Below are 22,314 nucleotides of genomic sequence, written 5' to 3'. Positions count from 1 at the left end.
ACAAATAGAAAACCACTCAGCTTTCATCATGGGTCACTGTCCCTAATCAATTTAGATCACTAAAAAAGACCTCCGCAGGACCTTCACCCGGAAGACAGAATCAAAGGTAGACAACAGTCAGTTGTTAAAATATTATTACAAATCAAATTTCTTACTTCAGTTACCTTAAGAGGCTCATTTAGGCCTTTTTGTAGGGTGATTCTTTATATTGTTCCATTGTATACTTGTCGTACAGTCAATAGAGTACACTTGTTGTTTGACATCCTGTGGGTAGGGTAGGAATCTTCTTCCACCCAAGCTCAGCGGCTGGACTGGACCGAAGAGATCCAAGTGTAGTAACTCTAATGGATGCTTAGTTGAGACAATGTTTTTACTATGAAAAGATTGTTTGGTTTGTTTTCCAGCTTGGCAAGCGTGGCATAGTTGATCTTTTTCAAATTTAAGTTCTGGTAGACCCTCAACCAATTACTTTCTTGCTAATTTGGCCAGGCGGTCCATGCTTACATGACCAAGTCTCCTGTGCCATAGCCAGGAATTTTCTTCCTTTGACACTAAGCATACAGTTTTTGAAAACTTCTTTTCCAAGTTCAGCATAAAGACATTATCAATACGAGGGGCAGTTAAAATTAACTCATTTGTTTTGCCCTCGAATATTTTACATCCAGTGTCATCAAATATAACTTTTCTCCCATTGTCACATAGCTGAGCTACGCTGAGTAAGTTATATTTGAGTCCGCTGACTAGGGAGACTCACTCAATAGTAGGATTGCCACCAATAGTTCCTGACTCTACTATCTTACCCTTCTTGTTGTCTCCAAAACTTACACTTCCTCCTCGTTTACGCACAAACGTGATGAACTAAGTTTCATCACCATTCATATGCCTCGAGCATGCGCTGTCAATGTACCACATCTTTGACTTCTCAGCACACCTCAGGCTTACCTGCAATATAGCTTGTTGTTTTTAGGTACCCAATTCTTTTTGGGTCCTTGCTTTTTAGGATCAACAGGTAAAGCATCATATTTTATTTTATGACGACATACTTGGACAGTATGTCCATTCTTTCCACATAAGTCACAGTTGACCTTCCGTTTAGGATGTCTCACTGACTGGTTAGCACCCCAGTGCTGAGCGTGCCAGCACACATTTGTGGTGTGTCCTTTCTTCCCACAGAAGTCACACTGGACATTCCGTTGAGGATTCCATCTCTGCTGACTAGTACTTCGGTACTCAGTGTTCAGAGGATTATTTCTTTTATTCGAAACCTTAAGTTGGTTCTGAATTGATGTGACGTCCTTCCTCAGTTTCTTAGAATCTGATTGGACCTCAGTGACATACTTTTGCATGATTTCTACATTACTATGAAAAATCAAAGTGTCCTAGAGAATATATCGAAGGTCACTCAGTTTGACCTCCTCAACCTCGTCACATCGCCTGCTGAGTGCTCTAACCTTTTTATTACACTTTTTGACAAGTGTATAAAGATCACTCAGGGCATTAACCATTTCATTTCTAAGCAAGGGTAGTGATATTACCTCAGTTGAGTGTTCCTCATCGTCAGATGCAATGGAAGGGTTAGCATGCTCAGAAACACAAGGGTCAGCAAGCTCATCTGCCATGAAGCAGATCTTTGCTGACTCAGTGGCATCAGCTTCAGATGATGATGAATCATCACTATCACTCCAGGTTGCCACCATTGCCTTCTTGCTGTTCTTCCTTTCTTTCCTCAGCGAGGGACAACTTGACTTGATATGGCCAGTTTGATGACGTTCAAAGCATGTAATGGGCTTTGAGCTGTCCTTCTTGTACTTGCTGTCGCTGGAGTCAGCTTTGTACTTATCAAACTTCTTGTAAGGCTTCTTAGAATATTTGTCATTCTTTTTGAACAGCCTTTTCATCTTTCTAGTGAACATAGCCATTTCTTCATCGTCTGTTGAGCTCCCATCAGTGGAGTCAGCTTTCATGACAAGAGACTTTTGCTTCTTATCTTCAGACTTTTCCTTCACCTTGAAATTCTTCATTGAGATCTCATGGGTCAGTAGTGAGCCAATGAGTTCATCATACTTATAGGTGGTTAAGTCTTGAGCTTCCTCAACAGCAGTTTTCTTTGCTTGCCAGCTTTTAGGAAGACTCCTAAGAATCTTCTTGAATTGCTCTTCCTCAGTGAAGATCTTTCCAAGTCTCTTGAGCTCGTTGATGATGTTTGTGAACCTTGCGTTCATGTCAGAGATTCCTTCATCATCATTCATTTCGAACAGCTCGTACAACCTCATGTGCTGGTTGACTTTGGATTCCTTCACCTTGTTGGTTCCTTCATAGGTAACCTCGAGCTTCTTCCAGATCTCCTGCGCTGACTCACAACCTGAAATCTTGTTGTATTCTGCAGCATCTAACGCACAGTGAAGCATGTTTATAGCCGAAGCATGATTTTGTAGCTTCTTGAGATCATCCTCTGTCCATCTAGTCTCAGCTTTGACAACCGTTTGGCCATCAATAGTTTCAACAGGAACAAATGGGCCTTGGACTATAGATAGCCATGCGCTCATGTTTGTTGCCTGAATGAAATTTTTCATTCTATTCTTCCAAAAGGTATAGTTAGACCCGAAGAATAGAGGAGGCCGAGTAATGGACAGACCCTCAGGTAAAATCTGAGTTGTCAGATTTCCTGGGAGAAACCGAGTGCTGTTCTCAGCTATAGTGGGGATCAGATCAAGGTAGTTAAATCTTGCACAGTGAGCTTTTAAGCTCTGATACCACTTGTTGGTCCCTTATAACGTAACATGTATAGTTCTAAGGGGGGGATAGGAACTATTTAAAATTTTGTCCGTTAAGGCTGACTTCTTTTCTTTATGAAAAGGGTTACACAGTGCGCTGAGTGAATTTAAGACACTAGCTTAGTCAACTGGTGACTACGTCAGTTTCTTTCCTTGAGTCAGGAGATAGCACTTGAGTCTATTCCTGAGCTCAGATACTCAATGCACACTACTCAGCGTGACTTCTTTACTTAATCAGTTTTCAAGCAAGCAATATATATCAAAGGAGTTTAAGGGTTAGAAAGATATTACTCAGCAGATTTATCCAGGTTCGGCCTCTCCGCCTACGTCCTGTCCCCAGAACACGTTCCGAGCTTTTTGAATTCTCTACTGAGCTCTTTAAAGGTAGAGCACGAAACCTTTTACAAATAGAAGCTGAGTATAACAAGAGTACCTTCCTCTATACCTCTACTCCCTCCTATATCTACGCTGAGTACTATAATCGAGTACTCAGCCTCTCCTTTCTATTCTTCTAGAAATGATAATGAGATTGTCCTAAACAACAATTGCTAATACACTTTAGATGATTGGAAACCACTCTAGACTTTTACACAATAATATGGAAATTGGTGTATGGTATTTGCTTTGCTTTTCTCACAGAATCTTCGAGTATGAATTTGGTCAGCGTTTTGACAACTTGAAGTTTTGTGTTGATTGAAGCAAATGGATGGCCTTTATATAGTGACACTTGAGGCACCTGGTCATTTCGAATTTCGAAATAACTGTTAGAGGGAAACGGCTTCTTGTCGTTGTCACTCTGGGCGTGCTCAGCGTCGTTGGCCAATAAGATTCTTGCATCTTCTGTCTTCGTCAGTCTTCGGCAGAATGTTTTGCCATTTAAGAAAAAGTCCACGAGACAGCATTCTGCGCCTTCTGAACTTTTCCCAAAGTAGAAATACTTTGTCTAGAAGTTGAACATTGTATGCCGCTGTCCTGACTGTTTTGTCGTCCAACTCAGCAGCTTCTCCTTGAAGCTTTTACCACGAAGGCTTCTCGATCCTTCTCTTGCTGAGTCGTGGTTTTAATTGATACGGCTTCGTTTTGAACTTTTAAGCCGAATGGTGTTAATGTGTTGACTTGGGCTTGACTTCCACTTTATGGGCCTTTGGGCTTTTTAATCTCAATGTCTTATACACAATTAAACTCAACATTGAACAAACACATTAGTGTAAATAAATCAAAGCATTATAAATTTAATGTGTTGGACTATTTTTATCATTACTTAAATAATTTTGTCAAATCAAAATCATGTGGAAAAGTGTTTCAACACATGCTGTTTCTGTACACTGACATTTGTCTTCGAGCTTCCAAGATGACAGATTTGAAGTTGTTCTCAAGATTTGAGCTCCACTGTTGTAGTGTTCATGTGAAATTCCGCAACTTCAGACTCACTGTTGGTGCTTCCGGCAGGTTCCAAGCATTTTGTATTACTTCTGAGCAGTCGGTTTCCCTGAACCATGAATTGTCAAACTTAAATCTTCTGATGCGTGGCGACTTTCGCCACAATTTGAGCTCGAGAAATAGTGATGTATGATCAGATGTTGTAGTGATTAACTTGCTTAATTTAGAGATGTTGAAAGCTGATTTCCATTCAGTATTCACAAGGGCGCGGTCCAGACGCTCTGGAATCCACCGATCCGTACCTCTGCTTACATCCCAAGTGAATGAAAAGCCTTGCATTGAAAGTGGGGAAAGATGACAATCTGTGATGACCTCTCGAAAGCCTTCCATCAACTAATTAGGATGAGGCCGACCAACTCTTTTTTCTGTATGACTCAATAAGTCATTGAAATCCCCTATACAACACCATGCTAAATTAATTCCTGCTGATAACATTCGGAGATAATTCCAGGATTCCATTCGACGGTGCCTTTCAGGACAACCATAAAAGCCTGTTAGTTGCCAAGTTGGAAGGTTTGGTATTGAAACTGAGCCATTTATAAAGTGTTGTGATGACAAAATAATCTCGATATTGATAGGAGCTTTCCAAAATAATGCCAAACCCCACTGTGCCCTTGCCCTTCGAACATGAAACAATTTGAAAAACCTAAACGCTTGCTGATGTTGGTAACTCTTTGCTTGTTGATCATTATCTCTATGAGGAATATGATGATGGGCTTGTGGACCTGGATGAGGTCTCGTAACACACTAAATGTCCGTGGGTTGCCCAGCCCTCAAAAGTTCCAACTTAGGAGACTCATTGTGTCTGGCGGGTCTGAAGAGCAGATCCCACTTCTGCTCCGTTTACTGACTAGATGGTCGCTTCGCTTATCATGTCGATGTTTTCCTCCATTTAGGGTCTTTTTGGATCAATGATGAATCATGACTCATCCAGCTGATTAATTCCCCAGATTCCTTGCCTTGTCTGTGTTGCACTATTTCCTTTCTGGCTTTGCTGGAGACTTTTTTGAGTTGTTCTAACCTCCGGACGCTTTCCTGTCTGTAAATTGGCCTGATCATGGCCCTGTGTATGAGTGTTATCCCCCAATTCCTCATCAGGATTGTGGAGCCACTCGATGCCAATGTTTTACTCTGGTCTTTTTACTGTTGCACGCAAGAACCTGCCATACTGTCTTTCTGTAGGGTTGCTGGGATTGTCGAACATAGAGACATAGAACTTATCTGCGTAACCTATGATACTGCAGTAGAAACAAAAACTGGGAAGCCTTTCACATTTAAAATTAATTCAAATGCAATCTCCACCGCTCCTTCTGATTTTCTGACCTATAGCAATCGGCAGGCGGATGTCTAACGATACCTTGATTCGTAGATAGTTCCTCCTTAATCCAGTGAAATTTTTGGGATCAGAGCAGATGAAGGAGCCAATATAGTCCCCTAAAATTTTGCAAACAGGTTCAGTTTGAAAACCTACAGGGAGGTCTGAGATCTGTACCCAAATAATCAGTTGATGAAGTTCACAAGTAGCCGCATGTTCTTGGATTCCCAGCCTTTTGACAACTAGCACGTTCTGATTGAAAGTCTATGGTCCGTCATCGAGGACACGGAGTACATCTAATTCATGGTAGAACTAGAATAAGAACCACCCTTCAATCCCTGATTCCGTTACCGTAACCCCTTTAACTGGCTTCCAAATAGAGGCCAAGGTATTGCGTATACTATCGAAGTGGATAGCCTTGTTTGTTTGAAATTGACCAACGATGAAGAGGGAGGGTAAAGTTGCCACTGTGTGTAGGACTTCGTCGCCGAGGGTGATTCCGGAGATGTTATCGTCGTTCAGACAAAGTCGAGCATAATCGTCGATTATGTTCTTTCCTTTTTCCATTATTGAGTTTAAGAAGAAGGGAGGAGCTTGGGATTGAGAGGAGAGCAATCCAGAGCTGGTTCGTCCAAGACGATTAGTGAACGGAACCCTAGGTTTAGCTTGCTAGAGATACGACTACTTCAAAGGAAGAGACTTAGGGTGGATTGCGAAAAAATCGAATTTTACACTACACCTGACTTATTCTACTTTATCTGTCATGACAAAATTTATTTACCTCTTTCAATAATAATAATAATAAGTTACAATAAATACTAACTTTTACACAGAGGAACAATTTTACCTCTGACGTCTAAAATGGTACAATTTTAAATATTGGTAGTTAAAAGCAATTTTTTCCTTAAGATTAACAAGTTTGGTCAATTTTATTATACAATACAAACATTTTATTCCTTATTCTATATGTTGTTTCTAAAAAAAATATATTTCATTTTTTTTATAATTTAATAATAGATTTAGAAATTAATATTTTTAAATTCAGTAAAATATTTGAATTTTTTTATTCAACTCATACAAAATAAAATATCTATTTTAATTTTTTTTCACGTCTAATCATATGTTTGTGATCTAGTACCAATTAGTGATAAAATGACTCATATATGAAGTGCAGATGACAAGATTCATGATTGAGAAGACAATTTGATGAGTTATTTTTCAAATTGACCAAACTTATTAACGTTAGAGGTAAAATTGCTCTTGGTTGTTAACATTAGGAGTAAGATTGTACCATTTTAAACAGCAAGGATAAAATTATTCATGATTGTAAACGTTAGATGTATTTTTGCACCTTATCCCCAAAAAAGTTATTTACCTTTCACTTTTATTAAATCCAATTACGTACTATCTTTTCTTAAAAAAAAAAATTTACTCAATGAGGAAGCTCATTTATATATTTAAACTCATTTAGATATATGCTACCAAATTAGACTCTTTCACTTTCGGAATATCCATAGCTCACGTTTCTCTCCAAAAACTTCTCATTCTCATTTCTATCGCGAATTCCGGCGATTTGCTACTACTACCAACAAACCGCGAAAGATGGGAAAATTTGGAAAGAATAAACTTGATGATAAAATGAAATCAAAAGTATTTCCCTTCCATCTGTTTTTTGTTTTGCATTGTTTATTTTAGATAGGTTTAAGAGTATTTGCATGGACTGAATGTGTTATGTTTGGTTAGGGCTGGTGTTTAGTGTTTAATGGATATAATGGTGATTTTCAAACTCATTTGGGTTATATATGTGTGATTAATGGTTTAGAACTTGTGATTTCTGGGAAAATAGTTGTTCTGCGACGATTCGCATATGATGATTTTGCGTTGCATTTCGTAAAATGTGAATAGATAAACCCATAAGCTGTTGGTCCCTTGTGAGTTAGAATTTAGTTCCAAAGGGGGTGAATGGAACTATTGGGTAAAATTAACTCTTAATAAAATTTTCTTACAGTTAATTCAAAAGCATGAAACAAAGGCAAGTTCGAAATGACAAGCAATCTTCATTTACTGAGTTATACAGTTAAACGAAGCTTGATTCTGCTTTTGGCCCTTTTAAACAAAATGCAGCTCAATCAGAGGAGCTTTTATTATGACTTAAGGTTATGCGATCTATTTTGCACAATAGTCGAAAGTGTTACTTAGATGTTTTAATACAAAAGCAAGCAGATATCATAGGGGGTAAAGTAAAGGGATTGAGAGAAGTTACTCAACGATTTATACTGGTTTGGCCTCTTGTCTAGATACAGTCCCAAAATACCTTCTTTTGGGTTTTAATCCACTAATGAACTTTTTCAAATGGTAGAGCACAAACCTTTACAATTGACTCAGATGCACTGCAAAGTACCGTCTTTTGCACACTACACTCAGCAATCTATCCACCTTTCAACCTATTCACTTATAACCGAAGTGAACATAAGAGCTTCTGATCTTATAACTATTGATAAATTTGTTCTAACTTAGAACACAGAATAAAGTACTATTAACTATTACATGAATGAAAACAATTAATGTGTATAAGCTTTTTGGTTTTTGCTTTTGGCACTTGAAAGATGATTCTCTTGATTTTAGTGTTGATGATCAAGTCCAAATAAAGCTTTTATTGGGGGCTTTTATAGTGAAGCCTAGAGAAAGGGTCATTTCAAAATTCGAAAAGCCCATTGGAGGGAAAGCTCCTTCTGTCACTTTCACCTTCTGATTCCAGTACAAAAGCTTTCCATTGAAGTAGCTTTTCCTTTTATCTTCAAGAGACAACATGCTTCTGATTTCTGCCAAAGGCTATCTGATGGTTTGGACAATTATGGCAAAAAGTCCAAATTGTCCAAGGGACAAGCAACCTGTTGCTTGTACTTCTTTCCTCATTTAGTAGCGCAATGTCAGTGAGAGAATTCAATGTTGATCTTCTTTGATTCTCTTTGATTCTTGTCTTCCGGTAGAATCACTCTTCTGGCTTGAGGCAAAGCTTCTGGATTCTTCCAGCTTCTGGATCGGATTGAAGCTTTCGGCTTTTGCCCATCCTTAAGGCCTTTCTTTGATTTCTTTTCTTTCTCTTATTTAATCAAACACACTTAACAAACCATTAGTTAAATTAAATCAACATTTAATCTTTATACTTAAACTATTCAATGAGATTTTAATTTCCTATTTAATATTTTTATCATAATAAAAAGTTAGTGTGAAAATCGTGTTTCAACAATCTCCCCCATTTTGATGTTAGCAAAAATTCAGAGGATAGGAACATTTAATTTTAATTCCCCCATAATAGTTGAACTTACATTGCTTCCGGGCATAAGGGTTGAACTACTGAAAAGAATTTTCACTTAAAATAAAAGAAGTGTTAGAAGTGAGATAGTTCAATGGCAGATATTAAATTCAGAGTTGGAAGCATAATGTACCAAAGGCATAAAATATCGAAAGAAGTAGGATGCACATAATGATACTTGAAATGTTTTTACTTTCTCAGAAGCGTTTGAAAAACATTGCAATTTTTAGTTAAGTGTTGATTTATCAGGGTTATTCATTTATAAGAGAGAAAGGCATATAAGTAAATAATGTTCAGAACAGTATGGAAAAGATAGGATATATATTTATTTATATAATCAGCAGATAGACAACACACATGAAGCTAAATAACAGATAGACAATGGACTGGAACCAATCAAATGTTGGACTTTTGAGAGTCGTGAAGAATATTCTACAAATAATTCCTTCATTGGAACCATAGATGTCCATCAGCTCCTTGTACTGTCTGGCATGCGCCTCAAGATTGTCTTCCCCTTTGTACTAGGGCAGATTTGGGGCTTTAAACCTTCGGTCTCCTTCGAATCTCAAGATTCGTACTGTGAATGCCAAATCTTTATTACCAGGATTGGCGTATCTATCAGCATTATTCTCTCGCCTATCCATAGCTGCTTGTACTCGCCTTTCAATCTCGTCTTCCATGTGCTTGATGTTAAATCGTTGTGGTGAAATCGGCTTCGGATCTTGATTTCTGCCCTATAGAGATTAGGGTTGGGGCCTTCGGCTAGAGCTTGGACGTTCTCTATCTCTGGAGAATCTTTGCCTTGCTATTGGGTCGAACTGTCAATTCTCTCTATGGACTTCTTCATGCGAATCACTGAATAACCACCTTGGTAGAGGAATGGAGGCAGACCTCGTATAGCTGACAATTGCCTCTACATTCCGAGTGCGAGGAGGATTTGTCCTTCTAGGTTTCATAAAGGCGGAGAATTGTGCATTTGGACCTAACACCATTCTATCTTGAGCCATCGATGTGTTAGGAGCAACGAGATTTTCCGAGGGTCCTGTATTGGTGCTGCCTGATCAAGTGACAAATCTTCTTCCGTGCCTATGGGTAGGAGGACGGCTAGTTATTGGGCCTCCCACAAGTTGATTTTCTATGATCATTCTCACACGATCCCTTGATGCATAGCCCATGTGAGTTGCTACCAATGCTTGGACTTCCGCCTGGAAGGAATAGGGTGAAACCTCATGCATGTCTTGAATCAGAGGCTCCATCGGGATAGTGGAGGTCCCACTAGAGAGTGGTTTTGTGACCCCTTGAGTAGTGTCATTGATCACAGTTGTGGGAAAATTTGGTCCTTCCGACGTCATTATGTTTGTGGTGTAAACTCTAAAAATTTGAGAGTTTCACGCTCATCGCACCAATTGATAACAGTGAAAATTACTTCATGTCGGAGTTCTACCCTATGAGGTGTCATTGGGCTCGGCAAAGAACACTCTGATGCCAAAGTCAATATAGTTCTAAGAATAAACCCAAAAGCAATATAGTAAGGAATCAGTAAGCATACCTAATACTCATTGAGATTGGTGTATTTATACTGGATTTTGTAACCATCCTTGTAGTATACGAACAATCTAGGATTTAGTGTCATTTAATGTATTAATTGAACATTCTCCAGGTTTGGTCGTTAGTGTCTTAAATGAACTGTTTAATGCCACTGATTATAACGGTTTCTTAGGAAAATGGCCCAATGGTAACAAGAGCGTATCAGCCTTAGATGGCGTATTTGTCCCTTCTTGGTGGTCCTAGGCCCCTCCTAGCGTACCTGGTCCCGGTGGCATATCTGGGCTAATCTGGCGTATATGGGCTAATTTGGCGTATGCCATATATTTGAATCTGTGGTGTTTGCCACCTGACGGTGCTTTGTGTAGATAAGTCCTCGTATCCGTGGGTTTTTATTATTTTTCCCCGGGATAGTATACAGATGTTATCAGTATTTTACTAATAAATCGCATTCACTCTTTGTTAATTTTCAACCCATCGTCATCTCTTAGAGTCGCTCCTTACTCGGGCCTTCTACCCAACATCACCCATTTTGAACTGAATTGTTACAAGTCCACTAGCTTTTGCCCAGTTCGTTCCGAACCAACACATCATACATGAAGAGTAGGCAATTTGATTCAATATCATATAGACATTGTCGGCATTAGGACAAATCCAACATGGATATTATAAATCTCCTAGAGTCACTTCTTGCTTTGGGTTTCTACCCCAATGCCATCCACTCTAGACAGAGTCGTTATAAAACCTAAAATCTTTTTATAAAAACGGAGTTGCGTTGCAAGCTAAATTACCACTAGTGAATTTATAAATGTTACTTTGATATGATATAATGCACTTTGTAATAAATTTCCATTACATTACAAGGTCATTATTTATTTATATTTATATATATATATATATATATATATATATATATAACAGATCTCTTTACAATATTTTATTACAAAAAAAAAAAAGAGAAGAAACCGCCATTACTGAATTATTGTTTTTAAATTTAAATAAATATTGTGTAACACCAAACTTGGATGTATTTACCCAATGCGCCAATTTTAACTTTCATGTTAAACGAAGGATCCCAACACACATTTTTAACATATAGTAAGTATGAACAAACACATCTCTACCATTATATAGGCTTTCTCAAATTTTCTTTTCTTTTATTTGAAACATATTTTCTTTAATTTAATTCGTTTTGTTTTTCACATTTACTTTTTCTTGGGTTTTTTCACCGTCTTTAGTCTTTCCTCCATTTATCTCTTCTTTTTTTGGTTTTTCTTTTATGTGTTCTCTGGATTTTCTTATGATGTGGTTTTTTTTTTTTTTTTTGAATCAATATGATGTGGTTTTTTTAAAAAACAAATTTCTCTTGATTATTACTTTATATTTATATTATTTCATAATTATTCTTTCTTTAGTGCACATAAATAATTTTCCAAAAAATGATGCAACATATAAATAATTTAAAATCATAAAAATCAACTAATGTTTTTGAATAATTTTCATGTAATATAAATAATTAATTATGTATATAAAACTTTGTGATTATATTCCAAATTATTGATTGAGTAAATAAAATTATGACTATAATTAGCTAAATAACATAATTACTAACCAAGGTGGTAATAAAATCGTAAAATCACAAATTCATCCCATTGCATTAAAACTTTTATCAGAGCATACCAAACACATCCTAATTTGTTTGATTTCTAGTTACACTGTAGACATTTTTTTTTTAACTTGAAGCCCCCTCCACCCATCAATCCTAGTAATCTAATATCCCTTTGTAAATTGATGAGAGCAAATTAACAAAAGCATTTAGCTTTTATATTTTATATTTTACTAAAACAAATAAATAAAAAGAAAAAAAGCACTAAAAGTTGGAAAGTAGAAAGGCTGGCAATTTTCTTTATGAACCAATTGAATTTTGTTGCAATAGATAATAAAAGGTGTGGTTTTTAAAGTATTTAGGGAGTCGATAAATCAAACAAAAAGGTAAAGTGAGAAAGCTAAACTAGGAAAGTGGATTGTGTTTTCTGGCACATGGATTCTTTCTCAATTGCAAGTAATATAATGGGTCTCAGAAATAAGTTGCACTTTCCAACTGCTCATGTTAGAAACCAAGTTGAACTGGTCTACACTGTCTAACTAGGACAATCCAAAGGAATCTATTATCAAATTTCAACACTGGTCAAACCACCTACTCATTCAACACAGATTCTGCAAAATCATCCTTGGCTGCTAGCTGATTTGCAAAATAATAATAATAACTAGATTCACCACACAATAAGTATTCCTCAAGTTGAATAGCGAGTGAAACAAAACATTTTAATTCTAACTTAGCAAAACCATCAAAATGAAAACGATTAGCTAACAACCCTAAATGCATTCAAATTCAACAATATAAGAAAGTACAAAATTAAATTAAAAAAAAAAAAAAAAAACCCACATAATAAGAGATAAACCTAGCAAGGGTGTAACCTGAAATCCAGGGTTTGATTCGAGTGACTTCAATCATTCACTGTTCAGGATTATGAGGTCGTGGACTGCTGCTACCAGCTTCTGGCTTGGGCGCTTCTTCACCTCTTCTGCCATTTTCATCAACAACCAGAACATCATCCATCATGTCATCCTCACCAACATTTATATCCTCCACATCATCATCCTCTTCATTGTTGCTTCCACCAGGAATCTTTCTTGTCTTGGGACCATGCTCAAGCCTGTGGCTATCCAATTCTTTGTCCATTGTTTCCTGTAAATTAGCATCATTGTTTGGTCTCCTTGCTTTCCTTGCATTTTGCCACCTTTCCAATTCATTCTCAACATTGCCAACATACTGCTCTGCTATCTGCTTCTGATATTCAGCCAATTCCTCTCTCCTTGCAGCCTTCCATTCCGAAAATTCCTGAAATGCAATGAACAGATGTATGAAATATTCTCCAAAAAATAACAGGGGAGATCGCTAGGTTCTGAACTCCAACAAACTCCTTCACACAATCACCACAAGCGCAATTGAAGTGGCCTTGCCTTTCACACACACTAAAATTTGATAGAGAACGAACTATAAATGGGGCTGTTTTAGACATTGACAGTGGCCCAAAACCATTGCAAGTTTATGTAAGGAAGAAGCTTAAACATTCAAGACCAGAAAAGGAATATTGAGTTAGCAATAAAGAGCTGGCAATCTAGTAATACTAATTGGCATTAATCAAGGGGCAACGTAATGATGATTTGCATTAATCAAGGGGCAACTTTCTATATATACAGTAGAAAGGGAATTGAGAGATATTCTGTTTTAGAATTGTTATTTCTGCTGATTGCAGAGCTCTATCTAATTTGTAGAGAGATCTTCCCAGGGATTTGACATAACCTAGAATTCTCTTTTCTAACTTTCTTATTAATAATAATCATTCTCTGCCTTCTCTATTTCCTTGCTGTTGATTCTGTTGAGTAAGGATTGAGGACATTACCTGATTTATTCCTATCAATTGGCGCCGTCTGTGGGAAACTCTTGCCATGGTTAATGATCCGCCAGCCCAAACCAGATTTGAGACCATTCTTGAGGTGCAGAATAAACTTGAAAGTCATGAGGAGCAGTTTGAGATATTTCACAACTCACTCACGGTTTTTGCTGAACACCATGGACAATCTGGGAAAATTGATGCAGGCGATGGATGCGGAAATGGCGGATCTCACTGCTCAGAACCAGAAGAGAGCAGGGAAACATCCCATGGAAGGTATATCCACTCTTTTTACTGATTCTTCCCAATCTAATGAGAGTCTAAATTGAACCAACATAAGATTGCTCATTCCAACAACACTAAGATGGGAGAAGGAAGTTGTAGCAGTTTGGATTCTGACATACGCCCTAATCATTTTATCGGAGCTGTGATGGTGATGCCCAAGGTGAAAATTCCAATATTCAATGGCGATGAGGATCCACATTCATGGCTAACACAGACAGTATTGAATTTCCGGGTCCACAATACCCAGCCGCTAATGAAACTAACTTTGGCTAACACATATGAAGAACTTTCTACCCCATCTCAAACGGGTACTGTCAACAAGTATATATATCCTTTGAAATGGTCACTGCCTTCATCCCTAAAACCACCGAAGATCAGTTTTTGGGTTTCTTCATTGGTGGATTGGAGGAGATTAGTCCATGGGTCAGAACCTTGAAACCCCAAACTTGCGACGATGACATGGAATTTTCCATAAACATCGAGCTTTCCTATGGGTTGCAAGGGATTCAATCGCATAGCAAGGAGAAGGGAGGGAATATCGATGGAGTTACTAGTAACACCCATGTGATTTCCATATGTACCGAACTCAAATACCCAAAGATACGGGTCCACCAAACAGACCGGGATCAGAAAGTGGGTTATCCGAATTGTGACCGCCCCACTCAGAATTTCAACATTCCGAATCACAATTCCTCTACCTCAAATCGCAATCGTGGTTCTCACCACCTCTAAGCAAAGGAATTAGAAGAAGGAAAAAAAGAAGGGTCTCTATTTTAAGTGTGCTCAACCCTATAGTCCCCAACACCACTGTAACTGCGATTAACGGTGACAGAGACTGAATTTTTTATGGATTATGATCCTTCTTTATCAGGAGGAGACAATGTCCTAGGGGAAGATGGAGTTGGGGCTGATGGAGAGTGTGCAGCCTTAGAACTTCTATCTGCCGCTTCATCAATGATTCAAAGCCCTCAAACACTAAGGCTAACTGGAGAAATTCTGGGAATTCTAATTGTTCTATTAGTTGATTTTGGGGGGCAACTCATAATTTTATCTCCCGATAATCAGTTCGATCTCTGGTTTTGTTCATGGAATCCGTTCCTGCTTTATCCATTCAGTTGGGAGACGGCTACATAGTCACGGTTCAGAAAAAATGCTCCATCCTCCTTCAGATTGGCTCCGGCACATTTTCTCTGTCTGCTCTTGTGTTTGACTTGGGGCAATTGGATATGGTTATGGGAATGGCTGGGCTCAAATCGTTGGGAGAAGTCTTACACAATTGGGATCAACATTGGATGAAATTTGTGTAGAATTACAGGGTATGAAGGAATCAACCTGTATTGTCTCCTTTACAAGTTTGGCTGGGAGGCGAGTCTTGCACCATAACCGCTGATGGCGGGCAAAATTCAATTTTGGGCAATACTGGGTCTCCTTTGTCAACAGAACAGACAACCGATTTGCAGTACCTACTCCTCCAAAATTCGAAAGTCTTCAAGCCCTTGACTGGTTTTCCCCCAAGATGAATACATGATCGTGCTATCAATCTTCTTCCAGGGAAGGAATCAGTGAGTGTTCGCCCCTACCAGTATCGCCACATTCAGAAGGAAGAAATTCAACGACAAGTCACTGAGTTGTTAGAGGTGGGCTTAATCCGAACGAGTCAGAGTGCTTTTTTTAGCCCTGTTCTGCTGGTTAAAAGAAAGATGCTTCTTGGCATGTGTGTTGATAATAAGGCACTGAACAAAGTGGCAATCCCGGATAGATATGCCATCCCAATTGTCGATGAGCTCCTAGATGAGTTAAAGGGGGCTACATTTTTCTCCAAATTAGCCTTAAAGTCTGGTTTCGATCAAATTCGGATGTGAGAGGGTGATGAGGAGAAAACGGGATTTAGGACACATGATGGACACTACGAATTTAAAGCAAGACGGAGAAAGACATAAACAAATGATGCAGGGAAGATGATTGTTGAAACTTTCAATAGATAAAGCACAACTGCCCATCTTCCCATTTATTTTGCAGGGCACACAAAAAGATATAAACTGGAAGCCTGGAATTCAAAAATGGATATGGCTGACTACTAGTAGGCACACAAAAAGATATGAACTTTTCTTGATATTCAACATTGCCATTGAAAATGAATGAATGATGTGCAGTGTTCATACATCAATCCATAGGCATAATTAAGAGACTCAAACTAAAATTCTGATAATCATGGCAGGAAAATCACCTTTTCTTTACGCTGCTCCAGCAAGGAAGCATCTTCATCCAATGGTTTCTTTGGTAGATAGTAAATTGGAGGCTCTGCCTTCGTCCTGAAAGATACATCCCCAAAGCAATTAAACGAGTCAAGAACGATCAATAAACTATAAGCAATTCTACATAAGATCCTGCAAAGCAGGAAATTTCACTTGTCAAAAGTTCCTTCAGCACAACTATGCAATTGAACAGAAACTTATCTTTGTCTCAATAAAACTGTGAATATGGACACTTTTGGACCAAAGTTAAAAATAACCTGCAAATAGACAATAAATAAAAATTAATATAACAAATAAATGTAAGATACATGTGTGGCCATGTGGGCACACTGTGCCTAATAAAAATGTATGAAACTCAGACCTTATAAAATTGCTAAGTTTTTTATGATGCTCACTCCACCGAAGAAACATCAATTCCAATTTCTTTTCTTCTGTTTTGGCAGAAACACGTGCTCTGAGAGTCTGTACCAATGAAGTGCCAATCAATTGGAACGTAAGATAGATCATTCAATTTAGAGTATGATGTCACAAAGAAACATTTAAAGCTTTCCCCAAAGTGGTTTAAATTTGTAGATTCAAGGACAAACCAGATCCCTCCTCCTTTTTTCTGCAATTTGTTCACGCTCTTGCTGCCTCAGCCTTTCACTTTCTTCACGTGCTCTTTGCTCAGCCTATGCAAAAATTGAGATATTAGCCATACCATAAAACAACATAAACATAACCTGTTTTTTTTTTTTTTTAAAAAGCACTCACAAAGATGGAGCTATAGAGACAATCTCAAAGCCAAAAGTGAACAACATATCCATTTTGAAACAACAAAAACTATTTTTCTACTATTCATAGCCAAAAATTTCCAAGTTTAGCAAGTTGGAGCAAGAAATTTAGCCTTGAATAGAATTCCACAGAGTAGCAGATCATACTACAACAGGATTTGCATGAAATCATAGTTGTTAAAGGCCCGTTAAGGCGCTAAGGGTCCTGGAGCCTAGGCGCAAGGCCATAGTTGCGAAAAGCGACCCAGGCGATCGCCTGAGGCGAGAGGCGGCCCAGGCGATCAAGTCACTGCCTTCTATAATGGAAGGCGGGCGAAATTCAAAAGGCGAGAGGTGCAGAAAATAATAAAAAAATATATACAAAATCTACATATCAATATTTGATACTAATATCACTAATACTATATTACTAGTTAAATCATAAGGCATGATGAACCAAAAAAACATACTTATAACCACATAAACAAGACAACCACATAAAACATAATATTAAATGTCAAAAACACCAAGTTAATTTCATAGAGACATATACTTAACCTAAATACCTAACTAATGCTAATGAACTAAAAAGAACCCAAAAAACTAATCATCATCATCAAGATCCTCCTCAAGAATAATATCGTCCTCTCCAAAATCTCCACTATCATTTTCATCTCCAATTTCCTCCTCTTCATATTCATCTTCCTGCTCCTCATTTATAAATGACATAGCGTAGCTCTCACACAAGGTGGAAGTAGGGTTGTAAATGAGCCGAGCCGCTCATGAGCAGCTTAGTGGTCAGCTCGATAAAAGCTCGGCTTGGCTCGGCTCGACTTGTAAATAAGCCGCTCGTGGCTCGGTTCGTAAACGAGCCGAGCTTGAGCAGGCCAAAGCTCGGCTCGGAAACTCGCGAGCAGGCTCGATTAGAATTTTTATGAACAAATTTTAGTTTTGTGGAAAACTATATAGTTTTGTGTTAGTTCACAAATAAATAAAAAAGGGCGGCCCGGTCGCACTACGCGTCTCCGCTGAGCGAGGGTCCGGGGAGGGGTCCCACCACGAGGGTGTACTGGGGGCAAGCCTTCCCTTGCCAATTTATTTGGCAAGAGGCCGCTCCTAAGACTCGAACCCGTGACCTCTTGGTCACACGACAACAACGTTTACCGTTGCGCCAAGGCTCGCCCTCGTGTTAGTTCACAAATATCTAAACTTAATTTTATTTCATTTGCTATTAGATGAGTTCGTTCACAAACATAATAAAAGAGTAATAGACGAACTATTTATAAGCATCTTATTTATTTATTCACGAACTTTGCTTGTGAGCTTGTTTATATACACAATTAAAGAGCAAACTTCATAAATATAATTAACGATTTACTCACAAAAAATTCATGGTTAGATAAATTTCTTAATGAACCAAGTTCAAAGAGGATTTTGGGCTCGAGACAAGCTCGAAGCTCGGCTCGAGCTCGTTTATTTTCTAATGAGCTGAGCCGAGCTTGAGCAAGTCAAAGCTCGGCTCGAGCTCGAGCTCATTAATTTTATAGCGAGCCGAGCTTGAGCAGGGCTCGGCTCGATTACAGCCTAGGTGGAAGCAACACTTTTGCTTAGCCTTAACACCTGAGGTGGAAGCAACACTTTGGCTTCGACTTCTTGTTGTATATATTTCATCCTCAACCCCACTAGCTCTAGCAACTGCAACCCAAGTTAATCATCATGCTCAAACACTAAAGCATCATCTTCATCTACTTCTCCTTCCATTCTACCTATCAACCATTCATCAATGGATTATGTCTTCAATCCCCTCTTCTATGATGTACTTATCTTCATGTTCTTGTTTTGTTTTACACTTTTACTTAGATTAGACCAAGGGTTAAAATTAAGTTTACTTAGATTAGATCGGTGGTTGAGATTAATCAACCGTTAAAGAAAACCTAATCAAAACACTAAATGTTACTGAGGCCCGCCTGGATGAGAGCCTACGAAACCCAGTCGAGGCGCACAAGGCGAGAGCCTTTAAAACTGCACCTCGCCTAGGGGAATTAAGGCTCACTACCTTGAGCCTTGCTTAAGGCGCCTCGGTATGAATTTCTATGAAATAATACTCAATCATATCAAAGCACCATTTGTTTGTTAAAAAATATTGTGTTTTGGAAAATATTAAGGGAAAATTTTGTGTTGGAAAAAAAAAAAAAATTCTGGTGTTTTGCTACAACACCAAAGCAGTTGTGGGTGACTAGTACTTTCAAAAGGGTAAGAAGGGATGAAGTAGAGTTCCAAAAGCTTAGGAAAATGTTTTACTCTTTTCAAAAGGATAAAAGAGTTTACTCACTTTCTTCATAAATTTTTCTATTGACTAACCTAAAACTTTCCGTTGACTTATTTTCCCAAGCAAGCAAGCAAGCAAACAGCGTGAAATCAGTAATATATATTTTCTTGCAGAATATTTTTCGGTAAACAAACAGGCACAAAGCATTAGAAGTTTGTAATAAAATCTATATAAGGATGATATACTCACTCGTTGCAAAGCATTGGACCTTTGTTTGTAAGCCTCTGACCCTGAGAGTTTCACATCTTCTTTCCTGAATTTCTATTCAGAAAATGCAGAAATATACAAATAAAAAATCATAGACTAAAAAGCAATTTCATATTAAAATTAATCATAAAGCGAGTTGTAGAAAGAAACATCTTTTATGAGAAGATCTCATATCAAATGCATGAACCATTTAGATTGAAATCCGACCATAATGTTTATATATACTTGGAAGTAGAACGATTGTAAATGCTATTATTTGAAGCTGATATTGCAAATACTCTTTTTTTCCTTCCAGTGTCCTTTACAAACTAAATTACTTCAACAAAAAGACAGAAATTTATGGAAGACTCGCGATTTAGATTGAAATCCGACCATAATGTTTATATACACTTGGAAGTAGAACGATTGTAAATGCTATTATTTGAAGCTGATATTGCAAATACTTTTTTTTTCCTTCAATTGTCCTTTACAAACTAAATTACTTTAACAAAAAGAAAGGAATTTATGGAAGACTAGTGAAAAATTGGGGAGTATAATTACACCGCAATCAATCCTTGGTCCCAAGCATTGAGGAGTATAATCATTCCTAATAAATGGAAAAACGTAAATGTTGGTAGTACAGCATTTTCAGAATCAAATTTTATGTAAAATAAAAACAAATTCAATTTCAATTTCTGTAAGCAAATGTTATTAAGTCCACGTGGATTCTGTGATATTGAAATGAATGTAGATGATCATAGAAAATGTTAACATTTTCAAATATCAAATCCTTTCAACATAAAGGCTGAAGAAATCAAGTTATAGTTACCTCTAGAGTACCCAAGAGTTGCCCCAACATTCTTTTATTTCTGCTAACCAAGCTAGGATCCTCATCCTTTGGCAGCACCCTTGGAACATGCTCAGCAATAGGAAGTTCGGTCTCCTAGAGATGGAAAACAATGAGAAAACAACAATTTATATCCACAGGAAAACACACAAGCGCAATAAGATGAGATAATATTTACCCTCTTCCCTAGTCTTTGATTAATTTCCCTCCTATTCCAACCACTCTGTCGTAGATCGGATGGTTTTCCATCACTTTGGTTCTGTGGGTTAACTCCAATGTTTTCCACCTCTTCTCCTGATTGCTTCTCCATATCCTTTGCCGGTGCATAATCTTCAAGAATCTCTCCATCCTCCAACTTCATTGGCCAATTGAAATCAAAACTCAAATCATTGAACAGTTTAAAATGATGACAAGAAGATAGAAATGACCCAACTGTATCCATACTTCAATTGACGACATATTCACTAGTACACCACATATAAAAACTCCTTTATTACCCGAGATAACAAATAACATGGAACTGAAACTATCATAAACCACCGTTCTATGGCTCCTCCAAATGCAACATCACTCAAAAATGCTAATGGGCACAATGAGAAAATTATGCATAAAACAAATAGTTTACCTTTACAACAGCAGACAAAAGCCTCCTTTTCGCAGGAGGTTGATCTTCCACATCATTCCTATCAGCCTGAAAACCACCCACAAAATTCGAATTCTTGGATTAAGAAAAATAGTTGAGGGAAAATTATTTCAACTCCCAATGCATTAAAAGAAAAAAAAAAGACTGCAATGGTTAGCTGCTACTAGAGCAGAATAAAGGAAATAATGAAATTATGCTACAAATAGTAACTATAGAGGAAAAGTAAGAGAAATTACAGGTCGAACAAAGCCTCGCTGACGAACCCCATTGGCGGCGAAGTTCCTAGGACCAGCAGCAGACAACCCGCCCCTTCGGAGTCCCCGAGGATCACGCAGTCGGTCAGTAATCTTCAACACCAAAAAAAAAGAGAACGAGATTTAATCAGTAATGAAATAAATCATGGGACAGATTACAGAAAAAAAGAATAATGAATAGATAAGGACCTGGCGCTGCTGGCGATGGAGTTCATCTATCTCTCGCTGAAGCTCCTCCTCGGTCTTTTCAATAGCGGTGGTGCTACCCATATCGGAAGAGAGTACGCAGTATAGACAATTTGAATGTGTATGAATGAGTTGTGTTGGGTCCGAGTTGAGGGGTTTGGTAGAGGAAACCCTTGCGAGGGGAGGGCTTCGGAAATTTCTTTTTTCTTTTCCTAATGGCGTGTTCGTGTTCGGTTAGAAAATGGGCCGAGTTTTATCGCCTAAATGCTGAATGTTTAAAGGGAAATTTACAAAGAAATTCAAATTTTAAAAAGTAACTACAATTTTATCATTTAGTATTTTTAACTATACCATGGCCAGCAGTTAACCAAAATATACACAGTTAATCAAAATATACACATTCGCTGCCATTTTTTTAAAGGTAATTAATTTATTAGTCCCTATATTTTGACAAAACACATTGTTTAGTTCTTGTATTTTCAAAAACACATGGTAAGGTCCCTAACCTTTTTATCAATGAACTGTTTAGTCCTTCCGTCTGTTTGTTATATTTTTTTTACCGTTTATGACTTCAGAAATGATTAAATTACCCTTTACTATTTACCTTCAAACTTTAGAAGAGAAAGTCTAATTTAAAAGAAGCTATTTGTATATCACTAGGCGGGGGGGAAGAACACACCTCAATTAACGGTTTATCCCCAATCTAGTTATCAAACCAGAAACTAATGG

General features: G+C 37.8%; 1 protein-coding gene and 1 non-coding gene across 2 annotated transcripts; both read right to left on the bottom strand.

The window, feature by feature from the left end:
• Positions 1-12,738: 12,738 nt before the first annotated feature.
• LOC136226169 (uncharacterized) lies at positions 12,739-21,824 on the bottom strand. The gene is made up of 10 exons (XM_066014501.1): positions 21,589-21,824; positions 21,382-21,492; positions 21,128-21,193; positions 20,681-20,857; positions 20,485-20,598; positions 19,659-19,730; positions 16,976-17,059; positions 16,750-16,850; positions 16,361-16,445; positions 12,739-13,292 (listed from the first exon to the last, which is right to left on the bottom strand). Exons 1-10 carry the CDS (start codon positions 21,667-21,669, stop codon positions 12,906-12,908), a joined length of 1,278 nt encoding a protein of 425 aa, XP_065870573.1. The 5' UTR covers positions 21,670-21,824; the 3' UTR covers positions 12,739-12,905.
• LOC136228359 (small nucleolar RNA snoR135) lies at positions 16,079-16,187 on the bottom strand. The gene has a single exon (XR_010688682.1). It is a non-coding gene; the product is annotated as a small nucleolar RNA snoR135 (small nucleolar RNA).
• Positions 21,825-22,314: the final 490 nt, after the last annotated feature.

Source organism: Euphorbia lathyris, chromosome 4 (genome assembly GCF_963576675.1).
Source record: "Euphorbia lathyris chromosome 4, ddEupLath1.1, whole genome shotgun sequence".
Classification (NCBI taxonomy): domain Eukaryota; kingdom Viridiplantae; phylum Streptophyta; class Magnoliopsida; order Malpighiales; family Euphorbiaceae; genus Euphorbia; species Euphorbia lathyris.
This window is presented reverse-complemented; position numbering and strand designations above follow the sequence as displayed.